The sequence below is a fragment of the Gracilinanus agilis genome, chromosome 2 (assembly GCF_016433145.1).
Source record: "Gracilinanus agilis isolate LMUSP501 chromosome 2, AgileGrace, whole genome shotgun sequence".
NCBI lineage: Eukaryota > Metazoa > Chordata > Mammalia > Didelphimorphia > Didelphidae > Gracilinanus > Gracilinanus agilis.
In genome coordinates, this window is record NC_058131.1 from 317,910,239 (window position 1) to 317,932,194 (window position 21,956).

At 37.3% G+C, this 21,956-nt stretch overlaps 1 protein-coding gene across 1 annotated transcript; it reads right to left on the reverse strand.

Moving 5' to 3' along the window:
- Positions 1-185: 185 nt before the first annotated feature.
- Positions 186-21,215, reverse strand: RABEPK (Rab9 effector protein with kelch motifs). Its single transcript, XM_044661478.1, has 8 exons — positions 21,200-21,215; positions 20,518-20,576; positions 17,354-17,511; positions 15,537-15,689; positions 12,596-12,757; positions 7,140-7,289; positions 3,713-3,862; positions 186-539 (listed from the first exon to the last, which is right to left on the reverse strand). Exons 2-8 carry the CDS (start codon positions 20,568-20,570, stop codon positions 256-258), a joined length of 1,110 nt encoding a protein of 369 aa, XP_044517413.1. The 5' UTR covers positions 20,571-20,576; positions 21,200-21,215; the 3' UTR covers positions 186-255.
- Positions 21,216-21,956: the final 741 nt, after the last annotated feature.

Here is a 21,956-nt window from a genome sequence, read left to right on the forward strand (position 1 = left end):
TTTCCATTTCTAACATTCTATGATTCTTAAGGTTTTTCACTTTTACAATTAATTTTTTTATTTGGTCAATCCAACCATGTCAATATGGAAACATTGTACAGCACAAAACACTCAAACAAAACAACAACAACAAAAAACCCTTAAACAAGTTTCTAGCATAAAATTGATGTTTTGTCCTATTTACCTCTAACAGTTGTTCACTTTCAATTTCTTAAAATAGAAAATTTGAAAGGTATTAAGAAAACAAGAATTTTATTAGTCAACCAGTGTTACAACACAGTCGTAAATCTCTCCTTCAGTGTTCATCCCACCAAACACTAAGCACAGGAATTTGTCTGCCTTATTCTCATCTAAGTCATCACCTTCTCTAACAATTTCATCGGCTAAGCCTTCTTTCTCTACGTTGCTACTGACATTGTCTACACCTGTATCTTCTGCAGAGGCAGGAGACATATGCCAAGGAATGATGCACATGGAATGATCCAGCCGTCCAGGGGGTGAATATGTTTCAAACTTAAGCAGGCTCCAGTGTTGTTTTTCTGTGTTTGAGAAAATAATAACAACAACCCAGAAACACTCCTATGTTACTGTTGGAACTGAAAACTGGTAGAATCTTTTCAGCAGGCATTTTGATGATGATACACAAATATCACAAAATGCTATCTGTTGTTCTAATAATCCTATTATTGAGAATAAACATAAAGTATTATCATAAAGAAAAAATGATACATATGTCCATGTATCTATATAAGCATTGTTTACAATTAAGAACAACTAGAAAAAACTAAAATATCTTCAAATTGATGAATCAACTGTTGAATAAACCATGAAATATCAAAATAATACTATAACATTATTAAAATGACAAATGAAGAATACAAAAAGCAGCGTGATAGAGGACAGACGGCCAGCTAGCACATGAGTACAGTGCCTCAAACATATGAGACAATTAGTAAATGTTTATTTAATTGAAATGAATTGAAGAAGTAGATATAAGTCCTGTTCTAATACTTACTAGCTAATACTGTAGGCAATAAATACTCAGTCTCTCAGTGTCCCAAGAAATTATCTAAGCCTAGAAATTATAAAGGAGCCATAGATCTGCATTTGTGGAAGGAGCTTCCATACTGGAAATCTCTACAGCAATGAATCCATAGGTCTGGACCTCCTTCCTCCAAAAATAAAAAGAGAAGACTATAACAACAGCTGGGAAGACATAGTAAATAATAACAAGTAGGGAAAAGTAAAACCCAAACAACAATCACATTGGTTAAAATCAGATTTTTAAAAAATGTATAAATAGGACATACTGGATGCCTCAGTGGACTGAGATCCAGGTCAAGATATAGGAGGTGCTAGGTTCAAATCTAGCTCCAAATATTTTCTAGCTGTGTGATCCTGGGCAAGTCACTTAATCCTCATTTTCTAGCCCTTGCCACTCTTCCACCTGGGAACCAATATACTGTATTGATTCTAAGAAGAAAGGTAAGGATTTAATTTTTTTTAATGTATAAACAAATACTGAGACTAATGGACAAACAGAAAAGAAGGGAATATGGAGGAAGTAACTAATCAGTTCTTATGTTCAGGAGAGATAGCTGAGTCAGAACCATGTAAATTCAAGTTCTGCCTTTGAAACCTACTGGCTGTGTGAACCTAGACAGGTCATTAACTGGATCATTAATGGAATGATCCAGGCAAATCTCCTAACATGGATCAGTTGAAGGGGGTGGAACCAAGATGGCAACTTAGTAGTAGCAAAAGCTGGAATCACTCTAAGAATCCTCTCAAACTAACATGGATCAATTGTGGAACAGTTACCATTTGCATTGGTAGCTGGGATTTCCTTAAAGCTCTCTGCATGGACAAAATCATAGGTCCAAATAAATATTTTAAATGGATGTATCATATATAGAAAAAAATTTTAGGTGTAAATGGGTATAAATACATTTTATTTGGTGTTTCTATTGTTGGAAGCTAAAGAATTGATAAATTATTTAAAAGAGAAAGTTTATAAGAAAAAGAAATAGGAAAAGAGACAAAGGGAGAAAATGAAAGGAACCAATATTTATAGGAAAAGTTCTTAACCGGTGGTCCATGAACTTAAAATTTTTTATAACCATATTTTCAATATAACCGATTTGCTTTGTAATTCTATGTATTTATAATTTTAAAATATTGTTCTGAAAATCCATGGATTTCACCAAATTGCCAAAGGGATCCAGGTTAAGAACCCTAGGTCTATGTAGCATGAAACCTACTCTGCTTCCCCCTTCTGTGCCAAGGTGTTCTGGACCCACTGTTTCAGCTAGGGCTCTAAGATCTGTACAACAATAATAAAGAAATAGCTACTCTGATCAAGACAATGATCCAAGCCAATTCCAAAGGACTCATGATGAAAAATGCTCTCTACCTCCAGAGAGAGAGCTGATGAATTCTCAGTATAGATGGAAGCAGACTTCTTTATATTTTGTGTGTGTGTGTGTGTGTGTGTGTGTGTGTGTGTAAATGGGGGTGGCTAGGTGGTGCAGTGAATAGAATGCCAGATCTGGAGTCAGGAAGATTCGTCTTCCTAAGTTCAAATCTGACTTTAGTCACTTATTAGCTGTGTGACCCATGACAAGTCTCTTAACCCTGTTTGCCTTAGTTTCCTCTTCTGTAAAATGAGCTAAAGAAGAAAATGGCAAACCACTCCAGTATCTATGCCAAGAAAATCTCAAATGGGTTCATGAAGATTCAGACATAACTGAAATAACAACAACAAAAAAAAAAACGTAGAAATAGTTTTGCATGACTTCAAATAGAGAATATGGAAATATGGCTTATGTGACTTCACGTATATAATTGATATCCAATTGCTTGCCTTCTCCAGGAGTGACAGAGGGGCAGAAGGGAGGGAGAGAATTTGGAACTCAAAATTTTAGAAATGAATGTTGGGGGCAGCTAAGTTACTCAGTGGATTGAGAGCACAGGAAGTCCTGGTTCAAATGTGACCTCGAGCACTTCCTAGCTGTGTGATTACCTAGCCCTTACCACTTTTCTGTTGCCTTAGAACCAATACATAATATTGATTCTAAGATATAAGGCAAGGGTTTAAAAAAACACAACTAAATATTTTAAAAAGATAATTGGGAAGTGTTTTATAAAGTAAACAAAAATGCAAATTTATATTATTGTTCAGTTGTCACAGTCATGTCTGACTCTTTGTGACCCTATTTGGGATTTTCTTGGCAAAGATAATGGAGTAGTTTGCCATTTTCTTCTCCAGCTCATTTTATGGATGAAGAAACTGAGGCAAACAAGGTTAAGTGACTTGTATAGGTTCACATAGCTGTGAGTATTTGAGACCAGATTTGAACTCACAAAGATGAGTCTTCCTGTTTCTATTCACTGCACCACTTAGCTGCCCCAAAATAAAATACAACATAGATAATGTTAACTTATAATTTTCTAAATCGATATACCTTGTCAGGGATCCATTTCTAAAATAAATATTTTTAAATGAACGTTAAAATTTTTTTTACATGTACTTGGGAAATATTTAATGAAATAAATAAAAATATATCACAAAATTTTCCCCAAAAATACACCTTTGAATCCCTCAAATCCATTGTCACTCATACAGCCCCAGTTTGAAAAATCAAAGTTATGTAGCATTTTCCAGGGTAACAATTGAAACATTATTTTAAAGAGGTAAAACTGCAATGCTTACCTATGTGGTATTGGTACATTGTAGCCAATGCCCCTGTGGGAGCCATTCCTCCAAAGATGTATATATGTTTCCTCATGGCCACAGCCGAATGGGCAGCACAGCCTGATGGGATATCCCCTGTGGTCTCTAACTTCTCCCATTTCATATCATCTACCACGAGAGGGGACATTATTTCAGAAGCCAGCAAAACAAGGAGATTCAGTTTAGGTAGTCTTCCCAGCTGAAAACATTATCCCACTCCTCAAGTATATACGGAACATTTTATATCTTTTTCCTTTGCTACCATCAGTCCTTACCTTGTATTATGTTTCTCCTCTCCTGTGGAATATAAATTTCTTAAAACCAGGGACTTTTTAGCATTTCTAACATCTAGGATGATGCCTTGCCTATAAAAGGTTCTTAATAAATGTTTTCAGAATTGAATTCACTAGTCAAAAAAGGTTTATTGTGTACAACTAGGATTTGATTTGGGATTTGTTATTGCATGTTTTACAATTTACAGATGATTGAAGGGATTTGAAAGATGTCACTGGAGATTTTCAAACAGAATGATGCACCGGCTTTAGAGTCAACGGACCTGGGTTCAAATCTTGCCTCTGGTGTTTACTTGCCTGTGGACAAGCCTCTTAACATCTTAGGCCTCATCTACAAAGTTAAGGGGTTGACTTGTAGGGTCCCTTTTAATTCAAGACCTATTCTCTTAAGAACCCTGAATTTTAGAAAGGGCAAGATAGTACCAGATGGTTTATATTAAACTGCAGTTCTGCAGTAAACACATTCATTGTGGCTTAAATGGAGACCTCAAACTACTTACAGTTTTCAGCAAAAGGCTATTCATTGAAGGAGAGGGACCGAATATTCATTAACTTTATTTGGTTTTATAGACCCAGTGTTCTTCTCTTTTCAAAGTATTGGTCTCTTTCCTGATTTCTGTCTCTCCACCCTCCCACCCCAATATCTTATACATCTCTATGAAATTTGTCTTTAGCCAGTTTAGTTCTCAGAAACATGGATAGTTTAGTCTAAAGAATACTGGAGTTAGAGTCAGGCTGGCTACCTAAGAATGGTGTAGAGATAGTGCCTGCTCTGGGGGCAGTTGACCAGTTTGGACATTTTTCTTTCTAAGGTAGAAATGACTTACACACAGGTTAATATTAACTTAAATAAAATTGTTTCTAACAGAAATGAGCCTGAATTGCAGAGCAGAATATTGGCATTACTATTTTTACTTTGACAACATGAAGGGATTCTGAAATATATCCAGTAGCCAGAATCATGAGGAGATAATGTCCCTTAAAATAATTTTTACACATGTAGTTTACATAATATAATACATGTACGGCCAAGATCAAATTGCTTACCATCTCTGAATGGGGAGAGAGAATGGAAGGAAGGAGACAGTTTGGATCTTATAATTTTGGAAAATGTATGCTGAAAATTATTATTACATGTAACTGGGAAAATAAAATAACTTTCAAATAAAAAATAAAATCACTTGAAATAATTAGGATAATTAGGAAATAATTAGGATATTTAGCCTGGTGGAGGAGGAAAAAAATAGGGAAGAAGAGTCATGATGGCTGATTTAAACTACTTGCACACTTATTTTTAAATACTTCAAGGTTTCCCTGAAATGTGAATAGATTCATTCTGTTTGACTGCAGATGGCAAAACTAGGATCAATGGGTGCAAAAGTTATAAGGAGGAAGATTAACTTCCTGACAACTGGAGCAACCTCAAAGTTGAATGAACTTCTAGACACTAAAAGCCTTAAAGTAGCAGCTAATCTGAACATAGGATTTAAAGCTAGAAGGAAGCTTAAAGTTTTTCATTCATTTATATCTTGTCCTAAAAGCTACTTGTCCTATTTTGCCTGCTGTTTGTCCAAGTCAGCAAATATGACATTATGAAGGGACAATGAGAAACTGAAATTTATCTAGCAGTTAGAACCATGAGGAAATCAAGGAGATGGCTAAGGATGGTTGTTCCAGATTGTCCTTATGTAAAATCTGAACTCTTTTTGGCCTTCTCAGAGCACAAAATGGGTTCTAAAAGTTTTTAAACCTAGCTTCTTAATAGATAGAGTTCTCATAACTACAATGCATAGTAGTGGAAAGAATACTGGAACTGGGAAGTCTGGAGGTGTGAGCTGGTATAAGCTCTAATACATTTGTAAAATTGGTGTCATGAATTTTTCTATGCATTTTGTGGAACTGATGTGAGGAAAAATCCTTCATAAACTTTAAGATATGATAAGAAGCAGCAACATGGTGTGAAAGGGAATTCTTTGTTCTCTTTTCTGAGTTTACACTTGTGAAAGGGAATTCTTTGTTCTCTTTTCTGAGTTTACACTTATAAAAGGGAATTCTTTATTTCCTGTGTCTATTTTGAGTTAACACTTTAGTTAACACTAACTTAAGTACCCCTACTTAGATTGTGAAGACAAGATTAACTCTCCTTTGTCTACTTTTGAATTGAATCAACAAAAGATTGAACACCCTACTTAATACTAGGTGAGAAGCTAGCAAGGTATTTAGAGAACTCATAAGTCACTTACTTAGCCTCTGGGCAGTGCTAGACAATTTGGAAACTATGGCTGGCCCCCATGAAGAGGGGCAGGGATGAAAAGTCATCATAAAAGCCATGAATCCTTTCCGCTTGAGTCAGTCTTGTGGAGATAATCTCCTGACTGGAGAGAGTCTTAGAGGGAGCTTCACTGGAGACTGTGGCTTGAATCATGGGCTTGGAGCTCAGCTTCAACTTGGACTCTGACTCCTGGACTACTTCATGGGGTGAGTGAAAGCCTAATTCCTTTCCTAGTTTCTGGAGAAACTAGCTTCCATCTTGGAGGAGGTTGCGTGGATACTCACTATTGGCCTTCCTGGTTGAAAGCTGATTAATCTCTAACCTGGATTAAGATAGGATAGATAACCTCTCTAAAGCCCTCACATTTCTCTTCTTTATTGTTTCTTCTCTATTTGTAAATAAATTTCTGACTTGAGGTGTAATAAAAATTGACAACCACATAATTTCATAAAATTATTGTTCAACCATTAAATTTAATCCTTACAATGGTATAGTGAGGGAATACTGGCTGTGGAGTCAGGAAAGAATTATTCTCATCTGTGAGCATATTAGTACCATAACTAGGCAAGCTGCTTAACTTCTCTGAGCCTCAGTTTCCTCATCTGTAAAATTGGGGGAAATAATGGCTATAGCACCTATCTCATGAAGGTGCTTTGAGGCTTAAAAAAGAATATGCATTAATGGCTTTAAATTAATATTGCATTGATTTAAATGAAAATTTACAAAAGACTATTTAGCTTGATTCCCTTGCTTACAAATTTATATATTCAGTATCTTAACATCACAAACTGTTTTTAAAAGTCTTTGACCCCATCCCCAACCCCATTTCTACTCCACTTACTTGTATCTATGCAATACAGATCATCAAAGAATTCATCCCCTGCTAAACCACCATGAACAAAGAGCTTTGGCCCCAATGCCACCATGACATGGCCATGACGGGGTTGGGGTGGTTCCCCACAGGTTTCTGGCTGTGACCAAGTCAATGTTGCTGAAAATATAAAATATAATATATAATGACAACAGCATAAAATATAATAACAAGTTGGCAACACTTTGAACACACACAGGCACCCGTCAACTACATATATATTGGCATCATTTGAAATAGCAAACTTTAAACATTTATAGAGACATCCTCTGAGAGGAGATGGACCCCAATTCATGTAAAAGGTCATTCCCAGAAAGCTGTGTTTAAACCAATTCTTGGTGAACAAATTGTCATAGTGGAAAGAGCCTTGGGCAGTAATAGTGAGGCAATGGCATGGGTGCCAAAGATGGCACACAGAGTACTCTCTGTGGGCTCACAGCACCCCCAACCCCAAGTTGTTTACTAGAAAGGCAGAGGGACTCGGGCAAAGCTGCTCCCCATCCCCTCTCTACCACACCTGATGACATTTTTTCACATCCCCTGCCCCTTTGTCCAGCAGCCAATGGGAGCACACAGGAGGTAAGGGGGGAGGCTCATAGAAGGCAGAGCTGAAGAGGAGCAGAGTACTTGGGCCACTCTCCTCCACTCTCTCTCCCTCTACACTCACTGATGACATTCCTCATTTCACCTGTCCCTCCTCCCAGCAGCCAATGGGAGCAGTTCCTCCCTCCCCTGTGTGGGACAAGGGGAGGTGGGGAACACCCAGTACTTGTTTGGGGGGGAGGGGCATAGCATGTGGTCTCTAGGGAGGGCTGGGCATGGCACTCAGTCTGGAGGGTGGGATGGAGGCAGGGCCCAGCATTCCATCTCTAAAAGGTTAGCTGTCACTGGCCTAGGACATGGGTGCAATTGACCCAGGTTCAAGTCTTGGCGCTGGCATTTCTTGACTGTATTACTGTAGTTTTGTTACCTCAGCCTTTAAGGAGATTGGTGTATAACAGTGATTCCCAAAGTGGGTGCTACCACCCCCTGGTGGGTGCTGCAGCGATCCAGGAAGACGGTGATGGCCACAGGTGCATTTATCTTTCCTTTTAATTGTTATTAAAATTTAAAAAAAAATTAATTTCCAGGGGGCTAAGTAATATTTTTTCTGGAAAGGGGGCAGTAGGCCAAAAAAGTTTGGGAACCACTGGTGTATAGTGTTCTTTCTCTGTTTTTGATCTGCCTGGCTTTGGAATCAGTACCATATTTGTGTCATAAAAGAAATTTGGTCTTTGCTTATTTTGTAAAATAGTTTGTGTAGTATTGGAATTAGTTGTTCTTTAAATGCTTGATAGAATTCACTTGTGAATCCATCTGGCCCTGGGGATTTTTCCTTAGGGAGTTTTTTGATGGCTTGTTTAATTTCTTTTTATGAAATGGGATTATTTAAGTATTCTATTTCTTGTTCTGTTAATCCAAGCAATTTATATTTTTGTAAATATCCATATCATCTAGATTGCTGTATTTATTGTCATATAATTGGGCAAAATAGTTTTTAATGATTGCCTTACTTTCCTCTTTATTAGAGGTGAAGTCTCCCTTTTCATCTTCGATACTGTTAATTTGGTTTTCTTCTTTCCTTTTTTGATTAGATTAACCAGTAATTTGTCTATTTTATTTGTTTTTTCAAAGTACCTGCTTCTAGTCTGTATTTATTAATTCAATAGATCTTTCACTTTCAATTTTATTAATTTCTCCTTTAATTTTTAGGATTTCTAATTTAGTTTTTATCTGGGGATTTTTAATTTGTTCTCTTTCTAGTTTTTTAATTTGCATGCCCAGTTCATTGACCTCTGCCCTCCCTAATTTGCTAATATATGCACTCAAGGATATAAATTTCTGCCTGAATACTGCTTTGACTGCATCCCATAGATTTTGATAGGATGCCTCATCATTGTCATTCTCTTCAATGAAATTATTATTTCTATGATTTGTTCTTTAACTAATCAATTTTGGAGGATCATATTATTTAATTTCCAATTAATTTTTGATTTGCTTCTCCATGTACCCTTTCTAATTATTTTTATTGCATTATGATCTGAAAAAGTTGCATTTATTATTTCTGCTCTTTTGTACTTATTTGCATGTTTTTATGCCCTAGTACATGGTCAATCTTTGTGAATGTGCCATGTGCTGCTGAAAAGAAGGTGTATTCCTTTTTGTCCCTATTTATTTTTCTCCACATATATATTAAGTAATTTTTCTAAGACTTCATTCATATCTCTTAGCTCTTTTTTAATTTATTTTTTGGTTTGATTTATCTAGATCTGATAGAGGAAGGTTCAGGTCTCCCACTAGTATAGTTTTACTAACTATTTCTTCCTTAAGTTCTACAAGTTTCTCCTTTAGAAATTTGGATGCTGTGCCATATCTCACCCTTTAAAGACCCATTTTCCTCTTTTGTAAAATGGAGATAATAAAATATACACTATGAACCTCACACGACTATTGTGAATAAAGTCCCTTGTGAACATAAAAGTATCATGAAAATGGAGACTTTTACAAAATTTATTTAGATTTAGAAGAGAACTCGGCAATCTCTATTTACTTATTTATTTAAATCCTTACTGTTTTGTCTTAGAGTTGATTCTAAGTATCGACTACAAAGCAGAAGAGGGATAAGGACTAGGCAATTGGGGTTAAGTGACTTGCCCAGGGTCACACAGTTAAGAAGTGTCTGAGGCCACATTTGAATCCAGGACCTCCTGTTTCTAGGCCTGGCTCTTTATTCATTGAGTCACTTAGTTGCCCCTTTAGTGATCTTTAAAATGAGGTTCAGAGACCACCCATGGTCACAAAACTGGAAAAGGGAGAAGAAATGTTGGGAAATATTGTCACCATCATAGAACTTTGTCTGGCTTTCATCTCCCCCTAAAACATTCTACATTGTATATGATTTGTGTGTATATAAAAAGTGTGTGTCTGTGAGTGTGTGTGTCTGTGTGTGTGTGTGTGTGTGAAAGAGAGAGAACGAGAGATAGAGAGATAGGTAGAGAGAGAAAGAGAGAGAGAGAGAGAGACACTAACAGAGAAAGACAGAGACAGACAGACAGACAGAAGAGAGAGGCAATTAGGTGTCAATGCTAGCCTTGAAGTCAGGAAGGCCTGTTAACAAATTCTACCTCAGTCACTTATTAAGCTTTATGACCCTAGCAAATAATTTAACTTCTCTCAGTCAGCTTCCTCATTTGTAAAATGGGGATAATAATAGCACCTTCTCTTCTGAGCTGTTATGAAGATCATATGAGATTTAATATCCATATATTTGCATATATGTGTAGATCCATGGGCTTTACAAACCTTAAAGTGTTATATACATGCCCGCTATTATTAATCCTGTTATTTGTCTGCATCTTGTAGTTTCTGGGGGCACTAAGAGGTTTAGTGGCAACAGAAGTATGTATATGAGTGAGATAGTACTTGAACCCAGTTTTTCCTGAGGCCACTAGCTCTATGTATGCCATAACCCTTCTTTTTAGTATTGAAAATCTTTGAAGGCAAGGACTGGATCATTTTTCATCTTTGAATCCAATGCCTAGTACAGGGTCTTGCATAGGTGCTTGATAAATGTTTGTTGAATTACTATTTTTAAAGTGATCTGGGGGGTTAGCTGAATGGTTCAGTGGATAGAGAGCCAGGGCTAGAGATAGGAATTCCTGGGTTCAAATCTGTTGTCAGATACTTCCTACCCATATGGCCCTGGGCAAGTCACTTAACTCCCATAGCCTAGTCCTTCCCACTCTTCTGTCTTGGAACCAATACATGGTATTGATTCTAAGATGGAACATAAGGGTTTTAAAAATAAATTAACTAATAAAATAATAATCCTGGCCTCTTGGAGGTTCTCCCAATTGTATGCAAGTTTAGTCAGGATCTACTGGAAAGGTTTTGAGTATAGACTTAAAAAAGGACCACATGTCTGCAGCTCAAGGACTAAGCTAGTTAAGAGCAAAGAGAGGCTTATCTCTAGAAAGTCAGTCAAAATGTGATGTTATTTGTTTGTTTTTGGCCAGTGTTACTAATGAAATAGATTACTGTTGCTATCATGTAAAGGAGTCCTATAGCTGAGTCTTTTTTTGAAAGGCAGGGAACATTTTGGTAATGTAAACAAATTCCTCTACTTCTCTCCACCAAATCTATCTGTTCTATAAGTTAAATTTTGTCTGTTAAGTTTTCTCTAAGCAAGCCCCACCTGTAATGGAAGATGCAAATGAAAATTATATTTTGAAAAGACATCACTCTTTTTTTAAGTCTCATTCAAAATTGCCCATTGCTAATAGAAAGAAATGTAATTAAAACCACTGTTGGGAGTTTCCAATGAGAAAGTGAGAGAAGTTCTGGGTCATAGATGACAGAATGTTAGAACTAGAAGAAATCTCTAAAAAAAGAATGTGAGAATATAAATTCTAGAATATATGAGCTGAAATGGTTCAATGGATTTGAACTTCGCTAAAAAAAATAAAGTTCAGAAAAGTCAAATGACTTGCTTAGTAGTGAGTGGTAAAGCAGAGATTAGAACCCAGACTTTCTGACATTACAAACAGGGCTTTTTCCATGCTACCATATCCCTCACTCAATTGTAAGCTCCATTAATTAGAGACCAGTGTTCTATTTCTGTCTCCCCTTAATATCTATACTATTCTTGTGAAGGAAGTACTCAATTTTAATTCAGTTCAACAAATATAATTTACATACTGTGTTCTCAGTCCTGTGGTCAGTATTAAAGATACAAAGATGAAAAACTGACATTTCCTAATATCAAGAAATTTTCAGTCTACCTGAAGTGTGGGTAGATACATAACAATTATGTAAATACATGTGAAACAAAGAATATGATGGAGAGAAAGAAAGATCCAAAATGCTCTAGAAAAATATGAGAAAGGAAAATAATTTCAGCAGGGGAAATCTGAAAAAGCTTCAACAAACAGCTGGAATCTAAATTAGACCTTGAGTAAAGAAAAGGTTCTCAAAAGTTGGTGATGAAGAAGAGTGCTTTTAGCCATTGGGAATAGCCTACATGGTTGCAAAATAAAAGGAAACAACCAGACAAAACCAGGGAACAACTGAGTAATCCAGTCTGGCAGATACCCAGAATGTATAAAGGGGAGGTAATATGAAATTATTCATTTGAAGCCACATTGTAGAAGTTCATGAATGTCAGGATAAGACATTTCCATATTATGGGGAATCATTGAAGGAATTTGGTCAGGGGAAGGCTATGATCGGATTTATACATTAGAAAGATTATTTTGGTTACAGTATGAAGAACAGATTCAAAAGGAGAAAGTTGAAACTAAGAGGCTAATCAAAAAGTGCAAGGAAAAGGTCATGAGGGCCTAAAATTTGTCAGATGATTGAATAAATGAAACATTTGTTAGCCATACTTGCATCAAATACGTGGAGTTGTGTGTCTTGAACAGGCTTGGCACCTTTCTCCCCACCACCAAAAACATATAGTTGGTTTCCAATGACCGTGGATGCTGTGTGAAATGTTCTTGGGGATGGTGGTGTGCCGTTCACATTAGGAGTGCTCCATATCCTCGTTTCTGAGCCACATGTAATTTTTGCAAGATAATTTTGGGTTAGGAGGATATCATCATATATCATCATCATCATCATCATTTTAATTAAAATACTAATTTACATATTTATACCAGCCTTTATCATTTTTTATCCTTATAATACTATTGTAAGAAATGATGAAAGGGATGGTTTCAGGAAAGCCTGGAAGATCTTGAACTAATGCAGAGTGAAGTGTGCAGAACCAGAATAACAATTTACATAGTAGCAGCAATATTATAATGATAATCAGCTGTGAAAGACTTAGTGATTGTGATCAATGGTCAATCACAATTCCAAAGACTCATAATGAAATATGCCATTCACCTCTGGATAGATAACTGATGAACTCAGAGTAAAAACTGAACCATATTTTTTTTCTTTTTCTTTTTTTTGGGAACATAATTTATGTGGAAATGGGGCAGTTAAAGGGCACAGTGGATGAAGTACCAGGTCTAGAATCAGGAAGACTCATCTTCCTGAGTTCAAATCTAGCCTCAAATACTTACTAGATGTATTAATCTGGGCAAGTTACTTAACCCTGTCTGCCTCTGTTTCCTCATCTGTAAAATGAGCTGGAGAAGGAAATGACAAACTACTCCAGTATCTTTGCCAAGAAAACCCCAAATGGGGTCATGAAAAGAGTTGGACACAACTGAAATGACTCAGCAATAAAATGTGGAAACATGTTTTGCCTGACTTCATACTTATAAATGAATATTGTAATTCTTGCCTTCTCTTTGGATGGGAGAGGGTTTGGAATTTGGAACTGAAAATAAAATGAAATAGTATATAAAAAATAAAAGTATCAGCCATTTTATAGATGAGGAAATTGAGGCAGAGAGGTAAAGTGACTTGACAGCAACTAAATGTCTGAAGAAGGATTTAACCTCAGGTCTTCCTGACTCCCAGCACAGCACCCTATCCACTGTGCCACCTAATGGCCACCAATAGTATTTCAATATTTCAGGGATCTGTGTCTCTTCTGATATAGGACACAACTCTGTACTTTAGTAGATGATTGTAATGACTTGCTGTGGGTAAAGACATTCATTTCCTGATGGCCAACGCCCTGGTGATAAACTGAATTGAACCAAGTTGGCCTTCTGAGAAACATTGTTAGGCTTAAAATTATAGCCTTTCTGGCTTTTTTTGCACTTTTGCTGGTATGGTCCTTGAGAATTCATGGCTCTTATTATTAACAGTTATAAAATTATCATTCAGTTCAATAAATTAATCTTTATTAACCCCTTATAGTTTGAAGAATACTATGCCTGGTACTGGTGGGGAGATATGAATGTCTCAAAGACTGTTCACTTTAATTCACTGAGCTACTTAGCTGTCCCCTACATACCTACTTACATTGAAGTATTGTTGAATTTGTATTTTAAAAGTGAGATCAAGGGAGCTAAATTACCTTTAAGGTAGAAGTTTAGGCAATGGGAGGTACAGGTATAAGAACTATGGTGGTAACATTTTAATAACAACTCACATTTATATTGTGTTTAAAAAGTCCCCAAAATTCTTCCCTCACACAGTATCCATTGGGATGTTGGTACTGCAAAGATTATCATTCCCATTGTGCTAATGGGGAAAGTTTCCTAGTACATAAAAGGTGCCACTTAGCTGCTTTTGAGCACAACTCTGCTGTTTTTTCCTCTTTCCCACACTGGATCTCAGAGTATGGTGCAATCTTTGCAACTTGTCTTAATTATAAAAGTTTTTGACAATGTTTTTCACCTATGATATTTCTTGGTCTGTTATCGAATTTGTACTTTCTAGAGAAGAAACAGGAGCCCAGAAGGGATCGGTTCCAATAACAGGAAATTTCATGGCCATAAGCATTTATATTCTTACTACTATAACTCTTATCAGCCTTAGCTAAATAAGGAAAAGGTACTAGTCCTGTTTTCTAGCCTGATCAGTTAGATCTTGCACAGGGAGAATATCCTTTCCTCTTTCCTTAACCTTGAAAATGGTTTACAAGTAAATTTATATCAAATTGCTGCCATCTTGGGGAGGGGGTAGAGATGGGAAAAGGTGAAGGAAGGAGGCTGGGAGGGAAGGAGAGGATTTGGAACTCAAAAATTTATTTATTTAAATTTTAAAAATGTTAAAACCCTTACCTTCCATCTTAGAATCAATACTGTGTATTGGGAAGTGTAAGGCCAGATTTGAACCTAGGACCTCCCATCTCTAGGTCTGGTTCTCAATCTGCTGAGCCATGCAGCTGCCCCTTGGAACTCAATTTTTTTTTAAATGTTAAAAAAATTATTTACAGGTGACTGAAGGAAGTGGGTGAGTCTGTGGGCCTAAGATTTGGGTCTTGGAAAGCACAAGGAGAAATAGGATAGCTATCTAATTTTTTTATTTAATTAAATTAAAATTAAAAATTTTTTTTCCATAGTTACATGATTTGTGTTGTCTCTTTCCCTCTTCGTGACCTGCTCCTGGAGTTGACAAGCAATTTCACTGGGTTATACATACACATTTGAATCACAGCATTTAAATCTAGAGACCATTTAGTCTAATCCCTTTATTTTATAGATGACAAAACTGAGTCCTAGACAGGCTAAGTGATTCTTCTTTCAGACTTTATCAAATGGGTAGCAAGTAGAATCTTTCAGATTCTTCTAGGAATTACAATTCTTATTTCCTTTATAATCAGCTTAGTTATCCAATTATTAACTACAATCCAAATAATTTCCTCCACAAGAAATGAGATGATTCCCTCATCAAGGACTGAAGGGGCCATGAGGTACTTACCGAGATCCAACATTTGTAAGCAATTTCGATTTCCAGATTGGTCCGCTCCTCCAAATACCCAGACTCTGCCAGGGGTGCTGAGGGGAAGGAAGCTAGCATGCTCATAGCGAGCCAGTAGACCCTCGCAGTCCACTTCATTCCACTGATGGGCAGCTGTAAAACATTTTCAACAATTCCTGGACTGGTTGTTCAGTCTCTTCTTCTGACCACACTGGCTTATTCAGCTAGTGGCAAAGAAACAATCCTCTGTGCACCAGTGTCAACTGGAAATGCAGTCAGTCAGCCAAATGACCTTATATTAACAAGACAATTAGCATATATTTATTGAATTAATTGTTTCAAATAATTCACAAGACAAGGAGGCACTTGCTCAATGAATGTTAATAATGATATAATTTACTGAAGATGCTTTCCATGAGCCTCTAGAAGAAAACTCAACATCCTAACACATACTCAACTTCATAAAGCAGGTATTTTATTTATCTGCAGTTATCCACAGAATATTAACTATAAAAGAATGACAGGTGAATGGCTAATTCCAGGACTGTATCTTTCTGAATTCCCTCAAGATGAGAATAATAAATTTTCTATACTAATGGCTCACACTTATATTGGTGTTTATGAGTTCTTCTATAATATGAGAAAAACTAGAAGGAAGTCTCCCAACTTACTCCAATGCATTGGGTGAATCCTCTTCAGAGTTTTTAGGGAAAGATGTTAGCAAGAATTGCATAGTGAGAGGAAGAGTCTGATCTTCACCAGTGAAGGCTGTTTGTACACATGCTGATAAGGTCATGGATTTATTCAAGGAAGCTGAAAGCTTTGTAATTGAAAGTTTTGTGACCATTCTCTCATTTGGATGAATGACTAAACAAAAAATAATTAAGTCCCTATATGCAAACAATCCTGGGAGGTTGATAATATAATATTATGATGATAGTTTATACATGTAGAGTACTTTATTAATTGATTTCTCAGATTGTTTTTAGGAGATTGACAGTACAAATACTCCCGTTTTACAGATGAGAAAGTTAAGGCTAGGAGCCACAGTATTGTAGGGAGTTTAGCTTGTCAAACTTCCTCATGTTATAGATGAATAATCAAAGTTCAGAGTGTAAAGTAATTTGTCCAAAGTCACACAATGTAGTAAGTAACAGAGCCAGGATTCACCCAATATACCTAAGTACAGGAGAAACATAAGTCATAGACTTTTTCCTTACCTCTGTAAATGACCTATTTTTTTTTTTCAGTGTTGTCACTCCTTTCAGCTTCGCAGTAATGTCAGGACTGGTCATAGGATTCAGGTTAATAGGACTGAAAGAGACCTTATAACTTAGGAATGTAGCCCCCTCACTTTATAGATGAGGAAACTGAGACTCAGAGAGCATAAACAACTTGTTCAGGCTCACACAGTAAGTGGCAGAGTTGGGATTCAAGTCATAATCTCAATTCAGAATAAATTGAGAGGGACAGCTGGGTAGCTCAATGGATTGAGAGTTAAGCCTAGAGACGGGAGGTCCTAGGTTCAAATCCGGCCTCAGACACTTCCCAGCTGTGTGACCCTGGGCAAGTCACTTGACCCCCATTGCCCACCCTTACCACTCTTCCACCTAGGAGCCAATACACAGAAGTTAAAGGTTTAAAAATGTAAAAAAATAAATTGAGAATCCAATTCCAGCATTTTTTTTTCAATTTGCCACAAAACCTATTGGTACACAGAATCTACGGCTGAGAATTTTATAGAAATCCCTCTTTGGCAAACCTAACCAGACAGACAAAAGAATTTGAAATCAAGATACTCAGGAGTTCTGTCTTACCCAGATCAATGCAGTGCACATCAGAAAAGCTGCCATTAGGATTTGCTCCCCCAACAATGAACACTTTTCCTTGATTTGTATCTTGACCAGGGGGAAGGTACAGGCAGTTGTGGCCAACTCGAGCACAGGGACCATGTCCAGAAGGAGCCAAGGAGTACCTGCCAACAGGATTTTATGTTCAGGAGACCAGGGTGATGAATAAATGAAGTGGTGTGTGCTTTCCTTCACCATTAAATATGCACCAGGGAAAAGGCATCTCGTGCACATAGTATGATTGTCTAATTCAAAGGAGCTTGTTCCACATGCATAGAAGCAATGGGGTGGTATAGTAGAAAGAGAACAAGAGTCAGTGGAGCTAGGTTACATTAGTTGTGTGACCAAGGAAAAGTGACTTGATCTTTTTTTAAGCCTCATTTTTCTCCTCTGTAAACTGGGGATAATGCAACTTGTATTATCTCATAGGGCTATAATAATTGGAACTAAGTTGATGCCTACATCTGTTTAGGGCTTAAAAAATTTTTTTTCAGTGTTTCCATTTCTTTTCACTTTAAAATAACCAGTTAAAGCTGGCCATAGGATCCCAACATAACAGATTTAGAGAAGGAAGGGATTTATTTTGTATATACTTATATTGGTATTTATCTCCCAACTAGAATATAAGTCCCAAAGGCAGGAATTGTTTCTTTTTTTTCTTTCTTTTTTTGTCTTTGTAACTCTAGCACCTAGTATAGTGTCTGGTACATAATAGGCTGGATTAATGCTTGTTGGCTGATTGACCGAGATGAATGCATAGGTAACTGATTGGCCTTTACCCCAAATGTTTCCAGTTTGACAGGATATACTAGAGCTTAGACTTTGCTTGAACTGTCTTCAAGAAACCAGAGGCACATGGACATGGAGGACATGATGAGGCATCAGAAGATGTTAGTGTAGGCCCATTAACCCTGATGTCATGAAATATTTCTGAGAAATACTAATTAATTTGTCTTCTTTTTCTTTTTGTAAATCCTTACCTTCTGTCTCAGTATCAGGGCTAGGCAATCGGGGTTAAGTGAGTTGCCCAGGGTCACACAGCTAAAAAGTAGCTAATATTTTTTTCTAATTAACTATAAAGCAAAAACTGATGAATTTTTAAGAAATGAAATAAGGGATCTATTTATTTTAATCATAAAGTTATTTTAAATATTGATAAGAAAAGTATATTGTACATTTACCATAGGAGTAATACTAGCTTTCACATATATAGCTCTTTACTAATTGGTTATACACATTATCGGATTTGATCCTTACAATTATCCTAGGAGGTAGATAGTTACTTCCAATTTTGCACAGGAAATAACTTAGTTTCAAAGAGGCAAAATGAATTTAGGGAGTCTTGTCATAGAATTATAGGATGTAGAGCAGGAAGAAACCTTAGAGATTTTCTCATTGACCTTCTTCATTTTACAGATAAGAAAACTAAGGCTAAATGATTGAGTGATTTACCCAAAATTAGCTAGTAAGTGGAAAAGAAAGCTTCATGCTTTTCCCTTTTTCACTAACTAGAGTGACTTGCCTAGGGTCACACAGTTTGAAAATATTGAAACCGGGATTCCAATTAGTGGTTTCTGACTCCAAATCCAGGACTTTCTATTACACCATACTGCCACACTACCTCTGAAGAGGACCCCATTGGTGTTCTAAGCAAAGGGTAGAAAGAACAGTGATGCCAATTTACCTAAAACCATATTATCATACTGGAAAAATCTTATAAACAAAATAACAGTACAAGGTGAGAAATCGCCATCATTAGTTTTAGAAGTGAGAACATTAGATAGTTGTTGATTTAATTCTACCCGGTAAATGCACTTTAGTAAAATGATTTTCTGCTTTACAATAATTATGACTCTGATATTCTTTTAAAAAATCAGGTTGTATCTAAATACATAGTATATTCTTTCTGTGAGAGGCAGCATGGTGTAGAGAAGCAGGCTTAAGGTCAGGGGAAAGCTAGCCTCCTAGTCCTGGTCATGACACAAAGTAGCTGGGTAATTCTTGGAAAGTCACTTAATTCTCTTAAACACTTAATAACAGATGTGTATAAGGAAATGGGATTTCCTATACAAAATGGAATTTCTTATGCAAAATTTATGACTGTAGAAAGACCCTAACTCTATAGGGTATCTATCTATCTATCTATCTATCTATCTATCTATCTATCTATCTATCCAGCTATCAATGTATTTAAAAATCATTAACTGTATTTCATTTAAATCATAACATTTTGGAACTGGAATAGGCCTGAATGGTTGTGTAACAGAACTCTCTGATTTGATAGGAGAGCAAAGAAGTCTGTAGATATTATGGAAGGAACACTGGACTTGGAAGTCAGAAGACTGGGGTTCAAACTGATGCCATTCCCCTGACTGCCACAGCTATATGACCTAGAATAGAAGGGTCAAAGAGAGGCCTGTGGGCTACCTGTGGCCCATAAAACTCCCCAGTGTAGCTGAACCAGATTAAAGTATAACTGAGAGTGTTTAACAAAATAAATAAAAATCTAATAAAACACAGATCATTTTAATATGTTGTTTTTAAAGTCAACATGCAGCCTGTAGGCATCCTTAGATATTAGTGGCTTCCTTCTATTTCAGTCTGACACCATTGTACTTGGACAAGTACAATTTATACTTCAGTTTTCTCAGTAGTAAAATGACCCAGTTGGACTACTGTGTCTTTATCGTTGAGTTGTTTCCTACTCTTTGCATTGCGACCCCATTTAGGATTTTTGTGACAAAGGTACTAGGTACTAGAATGGTTTGCCATTTCCTTCTCTAGCTCATTTTACAGATGAGGAAACCAAGGCAAACAGGGTAAAGTGACCTGATCTGGGTCTCACATTAGTAAGTGTCTGAGGCCAGATTTGAACTTGGGAAGATGGGTCTTCCAGATTCTAGGCCTGATGCTCTATCTACTGTACCATCTAGCTGCACAGAACTTCCAAGTTCCAAGTCTATGTTCCCATGAATCCTGGCTCTGTCACTAGTTAACCTTCTATATGACTTTAGGCAAGACACCTTTCTCCCTAACTTCCCTTTCAATTCTGATATTCTGTAAAGCACTTTGTCAAAAATGCTATAGCTAATTATTGGCAAAGGTATGGACTCAAATCTTCCATTACTAACCATGTTGCCTTCTGGGGGCAGTCTCCAGGCTCCAAGACTTGAAGTAGCTTCATGATATCCTAGAAAGATGAAATGGAGGGGCTTTATAGCAACTCACTACTTTTCCCAGTGGCTTTGTGATAGTGCCAGGCTCACAAACACTGCAAGCAACCACGTGAAGGCTTTTTATGTGCCCAGCATGACATAAAACAAATAATAAAAAAACCAAATCCTGTTCTTTGCAGATTTTTGTTGCATAGGACCCCAAAGGTGCAGACCCCAGTAAGCTACAAAGCCATACTTCTGGGGATGGGCAATCAACCACTTGAGATCTGTGGGGATTAAGGGAATAAAAGGGTGTAAGAGTTGGCACATGTAGTCTCTCTTAGTAAATATGTAATGGCAGAAGCTTTTACGGAGAGAATGCTGTTTTTAGGGGCTCATCCCTTTAACCTGCTGCTCCCCCAATCTAGTATCACCCTTCTCCCTTCTCCAATGTGACTGCTTTCCTTTGTCACCTTTTCAAACCATCCCATTCCCGCCGTGCCCCCCCCACTCCCCAATCCAGTAGCTCCACCCTGTCCCCGCCCGCTCACCCCCAAACTGCTTCCTGTGTATTAGGCGCTAGCTCATAATCATCTCCAATGTGGGGGCCCGGGAGGCGGCGGAATGCGTGGGGCCCAAGATCGCGTTACCACGTTACCTGCGGTGCTCGGGCGAACGAGTGGCCTTAGTCTCTCCCGGGCCCCAGGATCCGCCCCGCTTGGAGCCTGGGGCTCCACCTTCCGCTTGACTGATGGACGGGGGAGGGGCATGGGGGAAAGGTTTGGCCTCTATGGCAGAAAGTAGAGCAGTTGCCTTGGTGGTTCTGTAATAAGAATAACTCACATTTCTAGAGCGCCTTAAGACTTATAATAATAATAGCTCCTATTTTTGAAGCGCTTTAAGGTTTGCAAAGTGCCTTACCGAAGTCATCTCTTTTTGATCCTTAGAAAAGCCCTGCAGGGCTATGTGTATTTTACCTTGAAAGCGGTAGAAATGTGAGTTGTTATAATTTTTGTTCTTGAGCCCAGGTTTCATTGATGTATGAAACTCTCAGCAAATAACCCCCCTGCGAAGATCTGGCGTTCTGCAGTTTCGGAAAGTTGCTAGGGGCATTGAGAGATTAAGAAACGGATTTTCTCTGGGTCAAAAAGACCCAGTTATGGAACAGAGCTTGGCCTTGCTTGAAGCTAGGCCACCTGACTCCCAAGATTAGTAATCTTTCCACTAAAGACTTGTTGCTACCCAAAAAAGGGTTCAAACCTTATTCATTTTTCTCTTCCTGAAAAGAAGGAACTTGTTTTTTTCCCATTTAGCTGGAAAAATAACAATAATAATAATAGCTCATATTTCTATAGTGCCTGGTTCTTGAAGCATGGTTCAGAGACCCCTAAGGGGTCCCTGAGATCCTTTTAGGG